Source organism: Drosophila suzukii, chromosome 3 (assembly GCF_043229965.1).
Source record: "Drosophila suzukii chromosome 3, CBGP_Dsuzu_IsoJpt1.0, whole genome shotgun sequence".
NCBI lineage: Eukaryota > Metazoa > Arthropoda > Insecta > Diptera > Drosophilidae > Drosophila > Drosophila suzukii.
The window spans coordinates 18,461,771-18,482,149 of record NC_092082.1 but is presented as its reverse complement, the minus strand read 5'-3'; the positions used below and the strand labels follow the sequence as shown (position 1 = coordinate 18,482,149).

The window sequence follows — 20,379 nt, the reverse complement described above, 5'->3', positions numbered from 1 at the left end:
AAACGTCGAATGGACTACGGTCCGTTGCTAAGAAAGTTCTTATCTCCTTAAGTCTGGGCTCTCACAGGTTAAATTTCTCACATTTAAATTTCTGTGGCTATCAAATTAATCGCCAAATTCGCTCTTCACTGACAGTTGTCTGGAGAATTAAATATAAATAAATATTCTCTTTTACTATAAGAGTAACATGGTTAATTTCAGAATCGATTCAAAAAGAATCTTTGATAAAAGTCGAACTAAAACTTTAAGCAAGAATTATTTGTGTCTTTATTCTCATTAATAAACAAAAAAAATAGAAACCCCAATTCCCATTTGATATTAACTACGTTTACCAGCTTAGAAATCCCTTGACAATCGCTTGCGCAATTACGAACTTTCAATTTGAACTTCCCATGTTTACTTCATAAACTCCTTGATCCTCGATTGTGCCCTAGGTCTTGGTTAACACAGAAAAAATAAAAGTTTTCCGCCCCTGATTTTCCTGCCCCCGATTCCGTAATAGGGATCCATTACTTAATGCCAAAGCCCCTTTCCGAGGCATTGGCGATAAGAACAAAGTTTTCGGCTTGGCTGGAAAATCTTCAATTTCTGTTTGGCTTCGCTTTCCTTCTGCTGGCGCACTTTCACCTAAAAGTTGACAAAAGTTCCCAGAAGAAATTGCAGTTAAAGGGGGGCAGAAACGGCGGCAAAGTGTGACAAAGTATCCACATCGTGGGTCGGAGTGTGTAAATGTCCATTGAAGTGTAGAATTTGATTGCAGTTCGAGATGTCTTTATGCGTGTGCGAGGGTATATGATGAGCGTCTTTGGATTTCCAGCGATTGTCTTTTATGGCTTGGAAAATCAACTTTTGGCTAGCAACGCTTCGATGCGTTTGATGCACAGGCAAAAGGAGCGAACAGTTCGCTTCAGTACAGCTTAAAGTCTGAGAGGCGTAAATTCACTTAAATTATGCGTAAACGTCCAAGTTTTCCCTTGCATGGCAACAATTTGCTGACTCACTCGCAGAGTGGGTAAAAATCCCGCAGAGGCCCCCTTGTGACCCACATTTATTCGCTCGAATTGATTTCCTATGCTCAGCTTAGCTTTGGCAATCAGCGCCGACTGGCACACGCGGCGTATACGCAACGAGCTTACCCGCCTGGCCATTTTTATTTGCTGTAAATCTGTAACGAAGGCACGCACTATTTTCCCGGATATTTATGCTGTGTCGGCGGGAACACTGTTTCTCGTCCCCATATGATCCCTTATCTAGGTCTGGGTCCCTTTCGGTTTTGATAATTTAATGCCTGTTTGAGTTAAGACAGTGAGAGCCCTTTTTTGGCCGCCATGATTCCTCATGAGTTGTTTCCGGCTCCTCGCCACACACATAAACTACAATATTTAATTGGTTCCAAGCCTTTTGCCTAGACACGTCCTCTCCCTGTTTTTTTGCATATTTAATGCAATTACCCAAAGGTTCTCCCATCGGAATTGGCCAAACCCCAAAGATAAGGGCTCCGAAATTGATTTAGCTGACTGCTGAAGCGAAACACCTTGGCGAGGGTATTGATAGGCCATAAAACGGGGAGTTCGAAAGAAATTGATACCTTAAAATGCGAACCAGGTTTCAAGGCCGGAAGGTGTCCTCGAAACTTCCTTGAAAAGATCTATCTTTTAGCAAACGAATCAACACGATAGGGGCATCCAAATTGTATTGGTTTAATACACAAATATATCTACAAGTATCAAGGAACTCAGTTAACATCATGCAACATCGTTGACATTAATAAAGTGCGTTCTTAAAAATAATTTATTATGGTTTTAAACAATTATGAACTACCTAGTCCAAATCCAAGTATCTTCAAGATTGGAAATAAATTGATAAATATTTTGTTGTTATCTTATTACTTATATTAAGCGTCAGCTTTGCATAGCTTTTAAATATAAAACTTTACCTAACATCCAATTTAAATTATTTGTTTAGAGAACTAATTTCCAGCTCTGGTGCTAATCTCAGTTCCAACTTTTATTTTATTTAAATCTGATGGTCTCGCAGTTTTTTCCCCCACCTTTTTTACAGGCAATGATAAACAAATCGGAACTTCCTCAAACCCCTCGTCGAGCGCAAGTTTATGTGTTGCCGCGAAATCTCAAAACAATCAAAGTACCCGGGGAGAAAAAAGTGGAGCTGGTGAAAGGTGGACTTTGGTAAGGGGGTTCCGCAAAAAAAGGGACCCAACTCAAATAATATCCAGCTTTTGCTACTGTTTCACTTCGCGTGGGCGTTGATGTTTGCTCTCCGAAAACAACAACAATGCGGCAACTTCAACTTTAGTGCGAAAACTTTTGCCACTTAACTTTTGTGAATGCATCAGCATCAGCGGGGAAATTGGGGAAATGGGGAAATGGGGGCATGGAGTTGTTTGGCCGACCGAGAGCCAATCCCCAGATTCCGTCGACTCTGGCTCTGGCAAAGCAATTAAAATTATTGCTGGGCGCAAAAAGTAATATTTTCCAAGTGCTAAATAAACACACTATAAAAATGGCAAATGCCCCACGAGTCCCGCCCCCTCAGTTCTTCATCACAAACCCCAGCGCACATACGGCGGGAAAAAGTTGATTCAATGCGAATTTTCGTGAGATTTATTTACATATGCCAAGACGCGCCGCGAAGAACTTTTTCTTCATCCAGAAAATGAGGGTGCCAGGCCCACATTGAAATCGGGAAAACTCTCTGGAAAACCCCTTGAGAAGTTTCAGGGAGTTTGGGCCCTGGGCTCGAGGATATAAAAGGAAAATTAAATCGCAAATGGAGGGAACGAAATACGAAAATCACATTGAACAAAAAAAGGATTTAAGTTGTTGAAAGTGTTTCAAGTCTGCAAACATTTTTCAGGTCAAGAAGTATCATTTGTAGCTTTAAGAAAAGTGATTAAGGAGACCTTTCTACTTTTAAAAAGGGCCTCAATAATTTAGAAACCCAATTTATCGAGAGAAATTATAAATGCCTAATTAATATTAAGTTTGCTAATAACCTTATAAATGTAAGGCCGCCACAAGTGGAGGCAACAATTCCAATGATTTCATAAACTCCGTTTATTTGCAACCCATCGATACACACTTAGCAAACACTAAAACCAATATGAAATCAACTTACATGCCAAGGTACACATAATAATAAATTGAAAACCGAAATCGATTTAGTTGTAACCAAGTTTATGGTCATAGAAACCCGGCCCGGCGACCCCGAAAGCCGAAAGGAAAGAGCAAAGTTCCTGGCTAAGTTGACCATAAAATTGCACACAAATTGCATCAAATATTTAGTTGGCCCAGCCGATGCACAGACAAATAGCAAGGGCCAAGTGAATTTACCTAGGCCAATAAATAAACAGCAAATATTTTATGCAAATTTTCAATTTAACACAGCATTAAATGCACGCACACCTGCAAGCGAGCGACTCCTTCAGAGATCAATGCAAATTCCCTTGGCAGGACAAACAACACCTGTGCGGCCGTGTGCGAAATGTGTGTGGCTTAAAAGGCCCATAAACCGCATGCGATTCCATGGAACGCTGCAGCATTTTGTGGTAATTTTCATAATTTACACAGATACGGAATGAGCAGCACACCTTTGTGTTATTGGACTGCGGGGAATCCCCGGAGGCCGGGGTCCGTGTTACAATATTGAGTTGGAAATCATTGGGCGTAATTTGTTTGTCTGCTGGTCAGGCACTTGATAGGCGTGAAAATCAATGTATTGATAAGATATTTTCAGCAAATGCAATTATTTGACAAATTGCTAAACAGCTTACAGAACTGAAAGGGATGAAAAGGTCGGGCAATTTCCATAAATCATCGATTGCGGTACAGTTTGACGCAGGTCAACTATGATTTATCAAAGTCCAAAAGTGTTTCATTGCCCGAGAAACTTTTCGGAGCATTATGAGCTCTCTCCACCCCAGCTTGGGAAAACGTACTTATTTACTTTGGCTCACTCATTAACTGCCGAAGGACCCCTGCCCCAGCCAAGTTAAAACTTTGCCCTGATTCTAATAAACTTTGCCTGCAAAGTTCATTACCAAAAATGTATCTTGTAGCATCTTTGGCTCATTTTCCACTCATTTTGACATATTTACGCAAGGTGACAGGCTCGTGATTAATACGGGTGTGCCTCTGTGGGGGTTTTCGGGATGGGGAGATGGCAGTCAAAAGGTTCCTGGCATGTCATTAACCTACTCCCACACACTCAGCCCGCTTGAACTTTTCCAAATGCAAATAGATGTGAAGCGAAACTTTTGCTTTGCTCCCCAAAAATTGACATTGACCACCCCCTTTATCGGTAGATTGTAATTTAAGATTCCGGATTGCGACACTGAAGTTCGGTTTTCAACAGAATTTTACTTTAAATACACTTTTTGGATACCCTACAAAATTCTGTGAGTTATATATATAATATAAATGATTAAAAAAAAAAGAATATAAGCAATTGAATATTGTTTTTCAACGTTGATATTAATATAGATTTACCTATTTTATAGATAGTATTTGTTAGATACTATTTATCGACAACTACAATGTTGTAAATCTACAACCAACTAAAAGATAAAGTAACGCTTATTTTAAAATATATAAAAATTGTATCCTGACTCAACAAAAATGTTTTATGATTTACCTTAACAATTAAACCACTAAGCGTTAGTAAAAAATATTAAAGAAGTTCTAAGCCACTAATATCTATCTATATATCCATCTATATATCCATGAACCCTTCGCTCTAGAGATGCCTTTGCTCACCTTGACATACCCATTATAAACACTGTTTTTATAGCATAGAAGAACTAAACATACCCCTAATAAACACTATCTCCTTCACTTTGAAAGGCTCATCAATCCTACAGTTTCTCTACATTAAAAGGGACCCTTCTTTCGACTTAAGGGCATCGCCAATCGTTGATGACCGTAGTAAAATCCTTTAAAACCCCATCCTAACCTCAGAAGTTTCCTGATATTGGTCACTCTGACAGACTTCGAAGGACAAAAAAGTCTGACGAGGATGGACTGGGAAAATATTTTACTTTCGCCTCTATCGATTGACCGACTTAAGTAAATACCCTAATTTAAACCGCATGATTGATTGCTGCTGAGCAAAAACCGAACGTGAGTGGTGGAGAAGATGGTCTTCGATATAAACAGGGCCAGAACCCATATCCAACACTTCAGTTTTTGGACTGGCGTCAAAGTTGTCGCCTTGCTCCGGAATCCGGAATCCGGCTATTTCGGGGGCCGGAGGTCGGAAGTAGGGGGTTAAGCCTTGGGGTTATGGGGACGACTGGGCTGGCAAGTCATCACGGACATTGCACTTTGGCTTTGACCATCAAGATTTTCGGGGCATTGTGACGGCAGTCCTTTTGGCACAAGGACTCTCCAGGCGATTTGCTCGCTTCCTGGCGTTTTCCAGCGGGAAGCGGAGTGGCTGGCAGCTCATTTATAAAATTTCCCAGCTGGCTTGTTCCTGGCATTTTGAATCGAACAATGCCTTCGGGGCTAGCACATGCAGGATCTGGACCCGGATCCTGCAGGAGGAACAGGACCCGCTCGTAGAAATGTGTATGAAAAATGAATGGCGCCTAGACGCAGGATGCGGACGCCTTTATGGTAATCCAAGATGATGCCCCTTTTTGCGGTTGACATGATTCACTTGGGCGATAAACCAAAGATAGCTAAAAAGTCAGTCAAAGCCCAAGTAGTTCTATAAGTTGAGGCCAAAAGGGGGGTCTTAAGGATGCGAAGGACAAAGGACATTGGCGGCGACATTTTGGCAGCCCTTTTGGCATATCATTTTGGCCATTTCTCGGCTGTCTGCCTTCCTTATTTTTTTCCAGCAATTTTCAACGTTTGAATAAACATTTTATTTAATTTGAGCGCAAGCAGAAAATAATAAAATAAACAAACGCAAGATCCCAGGGAAGTGGGGAAACCAATTTGGTTGGCGGCGCCCAAAACTTTACGTAAACACGTAATGCTCTTTACGTCGCTGTACAACGCAGCCGCCGCACGCAACGCTAGCGATTTTGTAATAAGAAATTCAATTTTCAGCAACATTAGAGGCCAAAAGTTGACTCCGCGACTACGTGTGCATCAGGATCCAGCGCAGCAGCCGCAGAAATTACAACATTTTGCATTCCTCCTTTGTTTGCGCATTTTGTGAGTGTGTGTTCCTGCCTTTTCCTTTTGGATAAATTGCACACTTTTTCACTTTACTTTTTCCAGTTGAAATTAAAATGCAAAGTGAATTTATTGCAGACCCGCAGGCGTGTCCTGAACTAAAAAACTCCGAACCCGAACTCCGCTGAAATGGAACAAAGTCTGCGTGCCGCACGCTCGTCCCATGCAAATTTTGAGTTTCACCTGTTATCGATAAGCCAGCACATTTGCCTATCGCCGAAAGGGTCTTGTAGAGGTTTGCCTAATTGTCAACGGGTTCCTTGCATTCAAATAAAATGCATTCAGATCGCCGTTTCCGGGCTAAGCTTGTTCAAGATGACCTGCCAAGATTTGCTGCAGCCCACAATACAACTTGTAATTAACTCGAAATTAAGGGGGAAAATTCACAAGTATAAATCTTAATAAACACATTTTATACACGTAACCAAATATGTAAATAAATAATATAATACACAATTATTACACAAAAGAATCGTTTGGTAAAACTGAACAATATAATAGTAAAACGGTCTAATTGTAAATTTTACCCATCATGCCTACTTTTCATACCTAAACGTAAGGTTTATAAAAAGAAATAGCTATGGCACTATAAAAAAGTTAATAAACGATAACTATACAACATTTAAAAAACTATTTTTACTATTAAAAAGTTAAATATCTATTTTTAAAGTTATCCAACCTATTTGAATTGCATTTTTTATAATAATTATATACCTATAATATTTTTATTAATTTCGGTAATTTTCAAATTGCTCTTTTTAAAAGGGACTTCTGTGTGCAATAGGGATGCAAAAACATCGATGTCACTATCGATACTATCGATGTTTTTTAAAACAGCGATGTATCGATGCTTTTTTTCGAACATCGATGTTATCACTAAGAGATACACACGCAAAGCAAGTGGTACGTAAATTGGGAAAAAGTGCACATTTTTCCATTTTATTAAGTATTGTTACAGTTTGATACAGGTAAAACATATTAGGGCGGTTCCTCTCGGCACAATGGACAGGTTTCTGCACATAACAAGTAAGTTCCAGTCGCAGCAGTTGTTATTTCATAATTTAAATAACCCTATTTTCTTACAGGTTAATGAAGTTCAATTCAGCAATCTTGCGCAGTGCGCGTTAAAATATTTATGTATACCTGCGACATCTACTGACTCGGAAAGGACTTTCAGCAAGGCAGGACAAATCGCGGACGAAAAGAGATCTCGACTTAAACCTAAAACTTTGAACATGCTGTTGTTTTTACAGAAAAACCAGTGGATTATTAGTTAAGATATAGATATCGATTAGATAAGTAAGATAAGTAAGAACTGAACTGAACTGAACTGAACTGAACTGAACTGAAGTGAACTGAACTGAAATAATGTGATTCCATTTTTCTTTATGATTTCGTTAAAATATGTATTAAGATTATGCTTTTTTATTTGTTTCTGAAAATATTGTTGTTGTTTTGTTTGAATAAATATAAGTTTATAATAAGTTTCATAAAAACAATATTTTAATTAATATTTGGAGGGTTTTATGGTATATATTCATAAATTGAAGAAAATTTCGATGTTTTTAGCGAAATTTCGAGGTTTTAGCAAAATTTCGATGTTTTCGCGAAATTTCGATGTTTTAGCGATATATCGATGCTTACAAACATCGATGTTGAAAACATCGATGTACTCACTATCGATGTTTTTGCATCCCTAGTGTGCAAGTATCTTAAGGATTTGAGAGTATATGTTTTAAGTAAAGTCTTAACTTTTTGTACGAGAGGCTAGACCCAGTTGGGAATTATAAGCAGCACATTGGAGATAATTTGTAAAGATATTGTTGCATACTTTTGTGTGAAAGATATTACGTTAGAATAACTTTTTGTAATAGTTAAGTAACTATATACTATTGCAATAACAAATACTTATAAATCCATTTTTAATAGTAAATTACCATTTTTACAGTTACTAAACTATTTGCATTGGACCATATTACCAACCAAATTTGTGTGTTTTTATTTTCAATTAAAAAATCTTCTTAGACACGTATGTGCTGTTACAGTAGCGTATTTCGGTTCATCCCTACCCAGTAAGATTAGAGATGATTGAATTTGTAGGAAATTGGAAACTTCGGCATTTCCTTGGAAAGTGACAAAATATTTGAATTTATTACCCAACTAATCAAGTATTTATTAGAATGCCCCGGGGTTGACTGACTACGGTCGCATCCGACCAGCCCCCGGCAACTTTTCCCTCACCTCGGCCACCCCTTTCACTTGGCACACACTTTCACTTATTACCGCTTTCCGGCCGCCCCCGGGGGAGATGGCCCTGCCCAAATGGCGGCCCAGCACGTAACCCCCACCCGCCCCACAAGGTCCCTGCTCGGGCGCTATGTCCCCCGAACTTGGACACCGTATCTCTTTAGGCTTATCTGCTGAAAACGCCGCCGCCTGTGACGTGTCCCGATGTCGTTAGCTCGCGCGTGCCCCAAGTTGCCGGCCATGAGTGTGTGGCGTTTTCACCTGTCAACCATATTTCATGCCCACTGTGCATTGTGCATTAGAATGACGCCGCCAACAGCTGCCCGTTCCCTCGCTCATGTATTCCCGTATTCCCGTATTCCGGTTTCCCTTTCCCATCCCAAAACCCCGATTTCCTTCCCTTTCACCACTCTCCCTTTTATTAACCATCCCCTGGGCCGCAGCGCCTAGAAAAGTCGATCAGGTGGAACGGCAGCGTGCAACGATTACGCCTTTCGGCTTGCCGGTTGGTTTCAGCCTCCTTTTGCGAAAACCCCGGTTTCCCCACTCAGCCTTATCAGCTTTCGCTGCCCGCTTATCAGTGATGTCAAGTATCAAAAGGTGGAATATTTAAATTTGAATTTGAATTTTTTTTAGCTTTCTTACTTTCTAATTGATAAGTATGCTCTTCACAATTATAAGAAAAATATATATTATACAGGGTTTATTATAACTTAGGATGATAACGATATGGTACATATCGAACATTCATAAGAGGAGACCGGAAGAGACCTAAAAGTAACTTAAAAATGGCTTAGATCCATGATTATTAAGATTAATGTTAACGGTTCAGATATGTTAAATGTAAGGAAACTATTTTAATCTAAGGTGTTCACTTTCTTTTACTTGAATTCTATTGTAGTTCCCTTATTTACACCCATTTATAATAAACAAAAATGAACACATTTATGCTGACTTCTACTCTCCTATCTATCCATCTTAAATTTTAAGACTATATTTCGTATAATAAATGTTTATCATATAAGTGGCTGTGAAAAATCTCCATAGTCGGTCAAACAAATGCTCTTCTACTCTAAATATGTTATAATTTTGTATTTTCTGTCTGGACCTAACTTAGGAAATCTTAATAAACACATTAAGAAAACTAAACTAAGGGATTTATTTTTGTGTCATTTGTTGTATTACAAAGGTGTACTTATGTTCATACAGTGTTTCTTGATATGTTGATAAGAATTTGGAAAAACATAATGGAACATGTTAGAGGAAAGGAGATCTGAAATGGAAATATGGCTAGATCGACAGCACTGCTGCACACACATGTTTGTCCTGCGCCTAATTTTGGGTTGCGTGCACCATGCGTCGCGTCACGTTGAATACTCGTACGCCTTGCGTGCAGCAAAATAACTGCTTCGTGCTGGCAGCTCTACGGGTTTGTTGTTCTTGTTGCCGCTTATCATGGGCCCGAAAATTGCCATGGCAACAACAAGTTGGAAACGCAATTTTCGACTTTTGCATTACAGTTTTACCCCAAGAACAGAAAGAGAGCGGACCGCCCTTTGTGTTTTCGACTGTCCCCGAATACAATGCGGGTAATTTGAATGGAAACAGATGTGGGGATCGATTATATTATTTCCTTAGACAATTATGGTGTGGGATAATTAAATGTCTTGAATCGTCTGCAATAATATTCTGAGGATATACCTCATGAGTGAATTAAATGTTGATGGTTACTACACTTTTAAGGTCAATTCATAACCACAGTTAATATTAACATTTGCCTTCTAATTTTTGAGTCTAAGAAGACTAACCTGCCAGCTGGGCTCCCTTCTCTTAACCATGTTGACCCCGATGTTACTTTTCCATTTGGCAGAGTAATGCTAATTCTTAAAGAATCTGTGCTGTCTCGCAATGTCTGCACCAAGTTTAGTTGAATTTCAGCTGCTGACATGAATACATCCATGTGGTTCTCAGTTTGTGCAACATTCTGCCTAAGCTTCTTACAGCAAACGCCATCCCAAGATGTGCATTCCAGAGCAAAACGCTTTTTAATATTCCCCCGTCAAGCGCCCACAAGACACCAGGTATTGCATATCTATTCTCATTAATTAATAATATAACTACCTTGTAACTCTTAGTTTATTGCTGGTATTGGAATTCCCGCCGATCTTGAGTATGAATCACTCACAGTGGGCTACGTCTTGAAAGCTGAGTATTATCTACCTTATAATGCAAGTGTTTACAGGCAAAACCCACTCTTTCCGGAATACAAACCGAATACCATAGACGCCGAAAAACAAAGACAATTGTTTAAGCCTACTGATCTGCGCTGGCAAATATATGAGTTCATCGAACACATGCTTAATGGGTAAACTTATACCGACACTCTCCTCAAACCATTATTAAAATTATGATTATATTAATTTAGATACGGATTGAATGGACATGCCTGTCTCTTAGAGGCCATCTGCGAGGCTAATAGAATAAAGTTTGCAAAGGATTTTAGCATTGCAGCTGAAATGTTACACTTGCTTTTAAGGTGAGTTGTGGTGCTAGTGTTTGTATTCCCTTTATATAATGTTCCATAATTTACAGTCCTTCTTCTACTTTAAATTCTAAAACTTCGAGAGCTTTGGATTTTATACATGCAGAAAAAGATGGATCACGTATGGACTGTACAAAGTATGACTGCAATACGAAGATACTAAATTGTGTTTCACTTGTCAACAAAATGGATTTTTAAGTTCGCTATAATATAAACATGATATTAATAAGCTAAAAAAATAACCATTATAAGTAATCTTTTTAATTACATGGTTTTCTAATATTAAATCGAATACTTATTTATTAAAGAAGTTTTATAGAAGTAGTGAAAGATACATACGATTTATCAACAACTTAAGAGAGTTGATATAGAATCTAAGAAATCATGAACTCTAATTAAAGGCAGGAAACGTATCTTGAATACCCGGAGCTGCTATGCAAAAGCAAACTTGATATGGATGCAGACAGCCAAGCAACCCAACCCCTTCTATCATATCGATAGCCACCTGATTCACCTCGTTTTCCCCCTATTTCATAGCCGGAGAGTTTCAATTTAAAATTCATTGAAATTTCGAACGTTTCTGGCCCGCAGACACGCCAAACGTGGAACACAAAAAGCTGCCCCGGGTTGTTTATAGGATTTGTCAAACACACAGAGACAGGGGAAAAAATGGTAAAAACAAGGAATCTCGCCGTCGCGTCATAGTCATCACCCTGACAAAATCCCGGAACACAAAAGAGCGACAGGGTTGATTGCCTTTTACAGTTGGCAGTCGCACCCACATGCCATACAGTCCGTCTTTTGTCGCATCACATCAATTAAAGCATTACAATGTCATAATCAAAATGACAAATAGAATTACGCATGATGGGAAAGGCAGCAGCCGACGGAGCTAACTCCGTTTTGCGGTGGTTGATAGCCATAGACGGCAATCCGCACCACCCATTCCACAGGACTTATAGCATTTGATTCCGTGCCCGTCCATCCCGATGTCGTTTTTTGTTGCGAGACACTTTTCCCAATTGGACCGAGTGCCAGACACCTATTCAAATTAATCCTTTGTAAGCCCGGCAGCAGCATCCACCATCCGACAATCTGCAAGGTGCAATGCGATTCCCTGATTCCCTGGGGGCAGGGTGACAACCCTGGCTTTTCTTCTGCATGTCAAATAACGGTTATTACGCCGCATTATACCAATTGAGCGTGGACTTTAAAAAAGGCTTCTCGGCGATTACCAAACCCGGATGATAATGGAAACAAGAATTAAATTGCAAATAAGGTATTTGATACCCTCACCGGTTGTTCAGTGACCTGAAAATAGCACTAAGATTAAACAAATGTTGACCGTTTTATATTTTTGACTTTTATTAATATTATATTATTCAAGTTTTAGTAAATTAGTTCATTTTAAAATCCCATAATACCTTTATAAAGAGTATAAAAAGGATTTTCGCTGATTATAATATCCTGATGACAATGAAAAAATTACCAATTATTCCGCACATGCTCAAAAGCAAAAGAAAGGCAAATTTTCTGAAAAAAGTTTTAATCACACTTTGGCACACGCTTCTCTCATTAAATTGTCCCCATCCTCCCAAATTTGACTGTTTTCTTAATTTGCGTACAAATTAGATGTCAGAGGGTATAAAAAAAGGCCCCGCACAGCTGTGCCAAAAAGTTAAGCAACCGAAAACTCACATCACAGGGAAAATTCTTTCCACTTTGACATTTCCTTGGACTTATTCAATTACATTGTTGTTTCCTTATCTTTGGGTATCCCTCTTTGGGATCCGTTATGATTGAATGTTCGGAGTATAGAATTTCGGGCCAGCTTAGGGCCAATTTTTATTTTGGGTGTGAAACTTTGTTTAGCAATTTCGAAACGTTAAATTGAAAAATTTTCGAGGGATTACTGAAGTTATTATGGAGACAATGGCATATAAATAAAGGCCCGAGGAGTTTTTACACTTCGTTTAGAGAGGATGGGGGGTTCTTTTATGGAAATTTGCTACTCAACCGATTAAGAGCTCTGCGTCGTCTATGCATCAATAAATAAATGTTTTGAATAATATAATGAGTACAGAAAAATATTATCCTATATGAATTTAAATTTTTAAAGCCAATTTCCCGGTAAGTTAAACATAATCCCGCCACGTACTGACCAACTATCTCCAACCCTATTTCTTGGCCAACTTCCTGTCCTGCCAAAACCGACACACACTCACCTCATCGCAGTCAAATTATGTCAAAAATGAAGCATTTCCCTCACCCACGACGACTGATGGATGACCCTTACACACAGAAGTGTTTCGGCCACGAAAAAAGAGGCAAAACAATATCAAACCAAAATTTGTGTATAAATATTTAGCTGTAAGCTATTTGCACTTCATGCTTGACATGCCACAGCAACAACAGCAGCAGCAGCAATCTACTTTTAAAATATGTTAATGCCCATTTTACCTAACCGAAGCGTTTGAGGGCTTTATGCTGGCCAAAAAATACCTAAGCTGAAATATTTCTAAACTCGGTGGGTGTTTGTTGTTTCGCTTTTTGCACCGAAATAGTTTGGGCAACAGCACAAGCAAAAAAAAAAAATTGTTTTCGGAAAATAAATCAAATTGCTTATCAAAGAGATGATTTAGTGGTTGCCACAGGGTTTGTAGAACGGTGGGGTTTTTTTTTAGGGAGGGTTGGGTGCTGGGGTTTTCGCCTTGGATCAACTTTAATAATTGCTCAAGTTGTGGCCTTTTGTGGTCCCGAGCCATAAGTCAATAAAACGGCAAGAAGCTGAAGTTTGAGGTGCTCTCGAGAGCACTTCGCCCATTCCCGGGCTCCCAGGTGGAACGCATCATATTATTATTATCTCTTGTGAAAATTTACGAGATCAAAAATTAAAATGCCCTCGAGCGGCGTGGTGAAGAAGCGCTCAAGAAATTGTTGCAGAAAATAATTTTATGGCTGGCCAAGGGTTGCCCCCTATTAGGGGTTGGGGCCAAAGTAATCTATAACCGCATCGGGGTGGGCATCCTACATCCCTTCGGGCTTTTGCACGCTTCAACTGGCAAATTGTCCATTTATTATGCGGCAACGCCTCCTCTCTGAAAGCTTGGAAAATGAAGTGCCCGCCCGCCCCCAAAAAAGCAAAAGGGGCATTAAGACAAGCTGTCGGGGTTTTCTTCCCTTTTTTTTGGGGGGAGGATGCACTTAAGGTGCAGCATTAGCCGCACACTTTCGGCCAAGTAAGCGGAAGTTGCACAATTAGAAGAGCTAGTCAAAGTTTCGGCCCCAACCTGGCCCTTTCAATGCATATTAAAAATAGTTTTCCCCGGACTCTGCACCCAGCTGCCTGTGAAATATCAGCAGCAACTCTGTCGATATGCATTAAAAGTTGTTGCCTGCCATTACATAAGATATTAGTTGAGACAGGTCAAGGATGAACGAGACTACGAGCAGGAGAAGGAGCAAAAAATCCTTCCCGGACATTGAAAAATTAGAAATATTTCACCTGACAGGTTTGCTGGTTGGCTTTGCCAGGGTCTTGGAGTAAAGTGCGGTCAGCTGTTTTGCATTAAGTCGGAATTATGCTGGCAACAATTTTCTGCTGTTTTGAATTTTTCCTGTGCTTTTTCCTTGTTTTTCATATTGAACAGATGGTTTGGCGAGATAAGTTATAGGAGACAGGAAACGAGGTCAAAGCGAGAAAAAATTAAAAGGTGACTTGCAACATTTAAAACGGTTTGGTTAAGTTTTAGAGGAATATTACCAAAATGGTATTAGAAAATAGAGTTTCGGAAGTATTATATTTATAATAGGACTAACAAACTTATTGTGGATCCTTTAAATTTCGTTAGCATTATCCATGACTCCTCTTCAAAAGTAATTTTCTGCCAAAACCGCTTGAAATTCATTGACTGCACATTTCATTTATTAAGTAATGCCCAGTAACAATATCTGGAAAAGGGATGCCCTGGCTGCTTAAAATTTATATATGCCCGGACCGAGGCCATTACGAGGGATGCCAAATGTTTCTCTGTTCCACTGGCCATGTCCAGTTAACGCTTCAATGGTGGCAAATGGCTAAATTCGGGCGCATAAAGTGAATTGTTTTATGCGCCGGGCAAAAGTCTTTCTCCGCCAGTTTGCCTTTTTGAAAAACGAGTTACACACGTGTCGCAAATGGTAGGGTTGCCCCTCAATCCATCCACATGCGTTTTGGGCTGCTTTTTCGGCCAGGGTAATCGAAGTGAATGTGGGATCCCAGGAAGCTTGATGGCCATCCGGGCTTCATAGATTATGGATGAGTTTCATAATGAGCCAATTTATACAAGTGTTCCCCACATAAGCGTGGGTGTTGGCCAGTCTGTGGGCGTGTGGGTGTGTGCGTGTGCCTAGGGTTGCCACTGCATTGGGTCTCATCAAGGATTCCAACACGACTGTCCAAAGTACTTAGCGATGGATCTCTCCCTACCACCTTGCCATGAGAAGAGTCCTTAAAGAGTATTATAACGTTGCTCATAAAATGGATCAGTGCTTTCGGTTTTTATTAATATTCTGGTAAGAATTTTGAGTTTATAGGAAATATTTGATTAATATAAGTTTGTATTAAAGAAATTCCTAAGTAAAACAGAAATCTTACTTGGAAATAATGGAAAACATATATATTTCATTACGAAAACTTGACTACCTTTCCGCTCCTCTGAATATTCTTATAAACATTATATCTTATTAGCTACCATATAATTATTTTTGAGTGTTTTATACAATAATACAATAATTATTTTTGAGTGTTTGATACAATAATATTTATACCAAAAATAAAACTAATAAACTAAGTCTTTCCATCTCAGGCTAGCTAATCCAAACTGGAAGGAAGAGTATTAAGACACTTAATCTACGCCACTAACCTTCACTTCTGCGTTTTTTCGTTGGCACCCGGGGTCTGTGGGCTAATGATATATGACACCCCGAAGAAGCTGCTGGCCAAAACGCCATTTGTTTAAGCCAGACGAAGCGAAGCAGCAAAAGTAGTGGAGTCCTTCGCCACTTCACAGCTTCCATTTGAATGCGCACATGTCGGGGCGAGTGAGCAACACATGGCTCCCAGTATCCAGGGATTCGGGGATCCGGGGATCCCGGCAGCAGTTGGCATCCAGGCAGTTGGGTTTTTGGGGGACACCAGCTGTTGCCCGAACTGCTCGTCCTGCTTGAGTGCACGCGTCAGGTGACAAACTGGAGCTTTCCTGGCTCCTTTTTTGCTGCTCCAATCGCCTGTTGACAAAAGCATCGGCAGCTGTTGCTCCTGCCAACTTCTTGGAGCTCTGTCATTGAGTTGGGCAGTAAACAAGTCAGGTTAACTCAGGCTGAAACAGAAATTGGCTTCACAAAAAAATTCACTTGTTGCATTCTGGAGTCTGCTGAGGGCAGATTATAGGGCTTTAAAAGATTATCTTTAAATTATAAAAATACGGGAAATTACTGTTTTAATAACTAAATTACTTTTTTGATGCATAACTAACTTAATGAAATAAATAAAAATTGATAGGCAATTTAAGCCCGATCTTCAGATATTGTTATTTAATTAGCTGTGCTTTGTTATTATCACGAGTATTTTATTTGAAGTCGGAAAAATCTTTTATATTATTATTTTCTGATTTTATCTTAAAAATTCTTTCAAAATCTTAAAGCAATATTTCAAGTTTTAGAACTATCATATTATTGGCTTTTTTGTACATGGTTTATAACTTTTATTTAGCCTAAAAAGGGTTTTTCATAGTATCTACTTCATACCATTATTTAAAAACATTTTATTTATGTATGTAGCTGTTTTGCATCCTTTAGATGTACAACTGCTCTATAATACATATGTTTTTCTTTAATTTCTTCAATACACAGGGTTGTAATTATCCTTCTTTCTGAATCCTTAAATGCCGTTGAAACTTAATTCGAGACATTGTTAAGCCAAGGACTTTTGGGGTCTTCTCAATTTCGAAGGCAATTGTCGCTTCCACCTTTGTTGCATTGCGTTTTCGGTTCTCTGCCAGGCTAATTTTACGGCAATTTTCCAAAGCATAGAAGCCAATTATTCACCTGTGTGCCGTGCTGTGGGAGCTGTTTAAATTGAAAGGATTACTCACGCTCCAATGGAGCCCAGACACATTCTGCAGGATTGGTGGGGGGAACGTGCCGTGTCCTCTTTGTAGCCATTTCATTTACACATTCATTTTGGTATTGGCATTTTTTCATTACGCTGACATTGAACGCTGAAGGGAGCCGGCTGAAGTGGAGCGAAGTGCCCGGGTAACGGCGTCAGTCAGAGAGCAATTGAAGCGATTTATTGGTGTCATATGACAAGCATCGAGGTCACCACCTGCCTCCCGCCCTTCCACCCACTTACCACCCCCTCCCCCCCTCACAGGGTTACCTTGCTACTTGCGTAGTAAAAAGTTCAAACATTAAAAGCTGACGATGCTATGGAAGCTGCACCACCTCCATCTCCACCCATCTCATTTCCAGCCCTCGAATCCTGCTCCATCTTCTTTCGCCGTCGCAAGTTTCAAGTGTCATCGCTGTCAAGTGCACTTAAAGAAAATTTGTTTACATTTCTGTGAGTGAATGAATAACTAAGCGCGCTATGGTCTTTTTGTCATAGAAAGTGTATGTAAATACAGGATCATTATATTTTGGATAGGAAAGCAACACAAGCAGTTTTTATGAGTCTTCTTTAACAAAAGTTAAAAATAATTCATTATTTTAAAATTTGATTTAAATTATTTCGTATTACGTTCTATTAACACAATAATTTCTACAATTTTTAAAAACTTTCTATTTAATAAAAACAATAATTTAAATATTTTTAAAGACTTGTTATATATACTTCTTGTTATAACTTTTTATAATAACCCTCCAATTCAAAAATGTTATTTAGTTATTCTGCATAAAAGTTTCTTAATGGAATTTTTAAAAATTATGATATCTCATGTTTAATTTTCAATTTTAAAATTATATTCTAATAAAAATAAAAAGTAAACATATTTTTAAAACGTTCGGATCCCTAAAAATGTTCTCTGTAGCAAGTGCTTTCTGCGAGGACCTTCCTCATCGCCTCTCCGTTTTGGCCCTCTTCCATCCTTCTTTGTGTGCCAATCAAACAGAAAAGGGGGTGGCAGCGGGGCGGGACAGCCTGTGGCCAACGTTTAAACATATTGAATTACTTTAAAAAAGATATTTTCCCCCTTCGGCCGACGTCGCAATTTGTTAATTTCTTGTCAACACGAGTCGAAAGACTAATTGGCCCGAAGAACCCCGCTCCAACCCCGTCACTCTTACCCTTTCAATCACTTGGCCATATTTAGCCTCTTGCCACTTTTAATATTTTCATTTAACGTCATTTACTTTTCTCGTTTTTTATCATTCTTCATTAAACTTTGTGGCGACTTTTCCTCCTGCGCACCGCCCCCTTACCATCGTCTTTTGTTTGTGCATTGATTTATTGGTATCGGCTCCCAATCGACATTAATTTTTCATCGATATTTTTTCGCTTTTTCCTCTTTGCCTCCGCTCTGTTTGCTGGGGAATAATTAAATTTTCGCATAAATTCATCATCATGGATGGGTCGTGTGGCTTGACGATTTTAATTTCCTTTGACATTGCCAAACACATGAGGTGAACGGCGGCCTCTCCGCGTTTAATTTGGGCGGTTTGTCAGCTATTTAAGAATCAAAGTGGATGGAATTATTTGATAAAGCCATCAAAAGAGGGGCCGGAAACATATATTATGTACCAGGGTGCAAATATCAGGACAGTGGCATCCATGTTATTGATTTGGAAATAAAAAAACAAAAATTAAGTAAGATCTCAAAGGTTCCAAGCCACTGATTGGAAACTTCTGACTATATCACTGTTAATCCAATCAACTTTCAAGCCAAATCCATTGACATTTTCAGCTTCATCTGGTAATAACAAATTGATTTCCTGTCTTGAAAAACGCTCTATCAAACATATCCGCTGAAGTCTTCAACCCACTCGAAGACGCTTAACAAATGTTTCATAAACATTTCAGAGGGCTATTAACGCTCGCGGATGCTCCAGAAGAGCTGGGACCAGCAGAGTTACAAGTCCCAAACTAATGAGCTGTGACATAAAAAACAAAGCTTTTCCCCAACCCATTCAACTCTTCTCGGCTGAAAGTATAAAAAACAAGACGGGGAGATGAAGATATGATGAAGAAGTCTGTTTAATGACAAACCTCGACAAAACCTCAGTTGCATCTGCCCTCAGCTGCTGCGACGAATTTGATAGATCTATTTGTAGTTTTGTTGGGCCCTCTTCCCCGGCAGCCTGTTAAATGCGACAACTTAAAATCCCATTTGATGCACTCTTTTATGGCTGCCAGGCAGCAGACCCGCAGAAGTTCGGAGTCCCCATTTCAATCTCCATAAACTTGACGAAAAATCCCCGAACGAAAAACGGAAAATTATGTTCCCTTAATGGAGCAAATGTTTTCCTTTTATGGCTCCTTATACACGAAATGTAAACTACTTAAGCGTCAGTCTTGCAGCATGTGTGCATGGGTGGCGAGGGGAGGGGACTTTGGGAGTGGGGTGCTGCATGGTATTCCTGGCTGGCTGGATGTTAGGATGAGGAGAACTCCCCCATCGTACCGCCATTGCCTTGGGGGCATGGCCAAGACAGGCGCGCCCTGTTCTCATTATGTTGCATGTGACACTGTTAATGATTATATGAATGCGCAGCACTCGTTTCCCCCTTCGCCCGAAAATCGTGGTGCTACCCATGTTCAGTTGTACGCTCATTTCCTGAGCGCTGGCTGACTTCCCATTTGAAAAACACCGAAACCGAAACAGAACCGGAGAAACTCCCCGAGTGACGTGAAAATCTTTGCGACAAATGTTTTGGTTCCCACTTGGTGGAAACCCCCGCCGGCACTTTTCTCCGCATCACTCTTCCGCTCTATAACAGCCCCCTTCTCTGGCTTTTTCCCACTCTGGTAACTAGAGTCTAGTTGAATGTTTCGTTGTTAATTCCTTTAAATCAGCAAGGAGGTATTTCAACACTCCGTTAAAACACTTTTTGTGTCCCTTAAGGGGATTTTTCTGTTAAGATTTTAAGAGACTTTTTCTTATAAAAGTTAAAAAGTAAACATTAAAATTATATATTCATTAATCGGTTTACAATAGAGAAACGCTTAAAACATTTATAATATAATAATTTTTGTTTTAAAATATTTTAAATCACCTAATAGAAGTAGTAATACTCTCAAATTTGTATTTTAAGAAAATATCTTAAATTACTTCCGTAATAGAGCTCTTGATCCTTGAAAACAACTTAAAAACTCTTTTTCAAAACATAATACAGGGTATTTCATCC

General features: G+C 39.3%; 1 protein-coding gene and 1 long non-coding RNA gene across 5 annotated transcripts in view; both read left to right on the top strand.

Annotated features, from left to right (window-relative positions):
- The first annotated feature begins 6,971 nt into the window (after window positions 1–6,971).
- Window positions 6,972–7,705, top strand: LOC136116995 (uncharacterized). 4 transcript variants are annotated; one of them, XR_011604459.1, is made up of 3 exons: window positions 6,972–7,109; window positions 7,165–7,232; window positions 7,325–7,705. It is a non-coding gene; the product is annotated as an uncharacterized lncRNA (long non-coding RNA). The 4 variants fall into 4 exon arrangements; XR_011604456.1 differs by having other exon boundaries at window positions 7,292–7,705; XR_011604458.1 differs by lacking the exon at window positions 7,165–7,232 and having other exon boundaries at window positions 6,984–7,109; window positions 7,292–7,705.
- Window positions 7,706–10,381: 2,676 nt separating this feature from the next.
- LOC108006159 (uncharacterized) overlaps window positions 10,382–20,379 on the top strand; it is a 41,219-nt gene continuing 31,221 nt past the window's right edge. Inside the window, exons 1-3 of the mRNA XM_070996871.1 lie at window positions 10,382–10,534; window positions 10,589–10,818; window positions 10,879–10,989. Of these exons, the coding sequence (XP_070852972.1) occupies window positions 10,400–10,534; window positions 10,589–10,818; window positions 10,879–10,989 (476 nt within the window). The 5' untranslated portion in view covers window positions 10,382–10,399. The remainder of the gene's footprint in view (window positions 10,535–10,588; window positions 10,819–10,878; window positions 10,990–20,379) is intronic.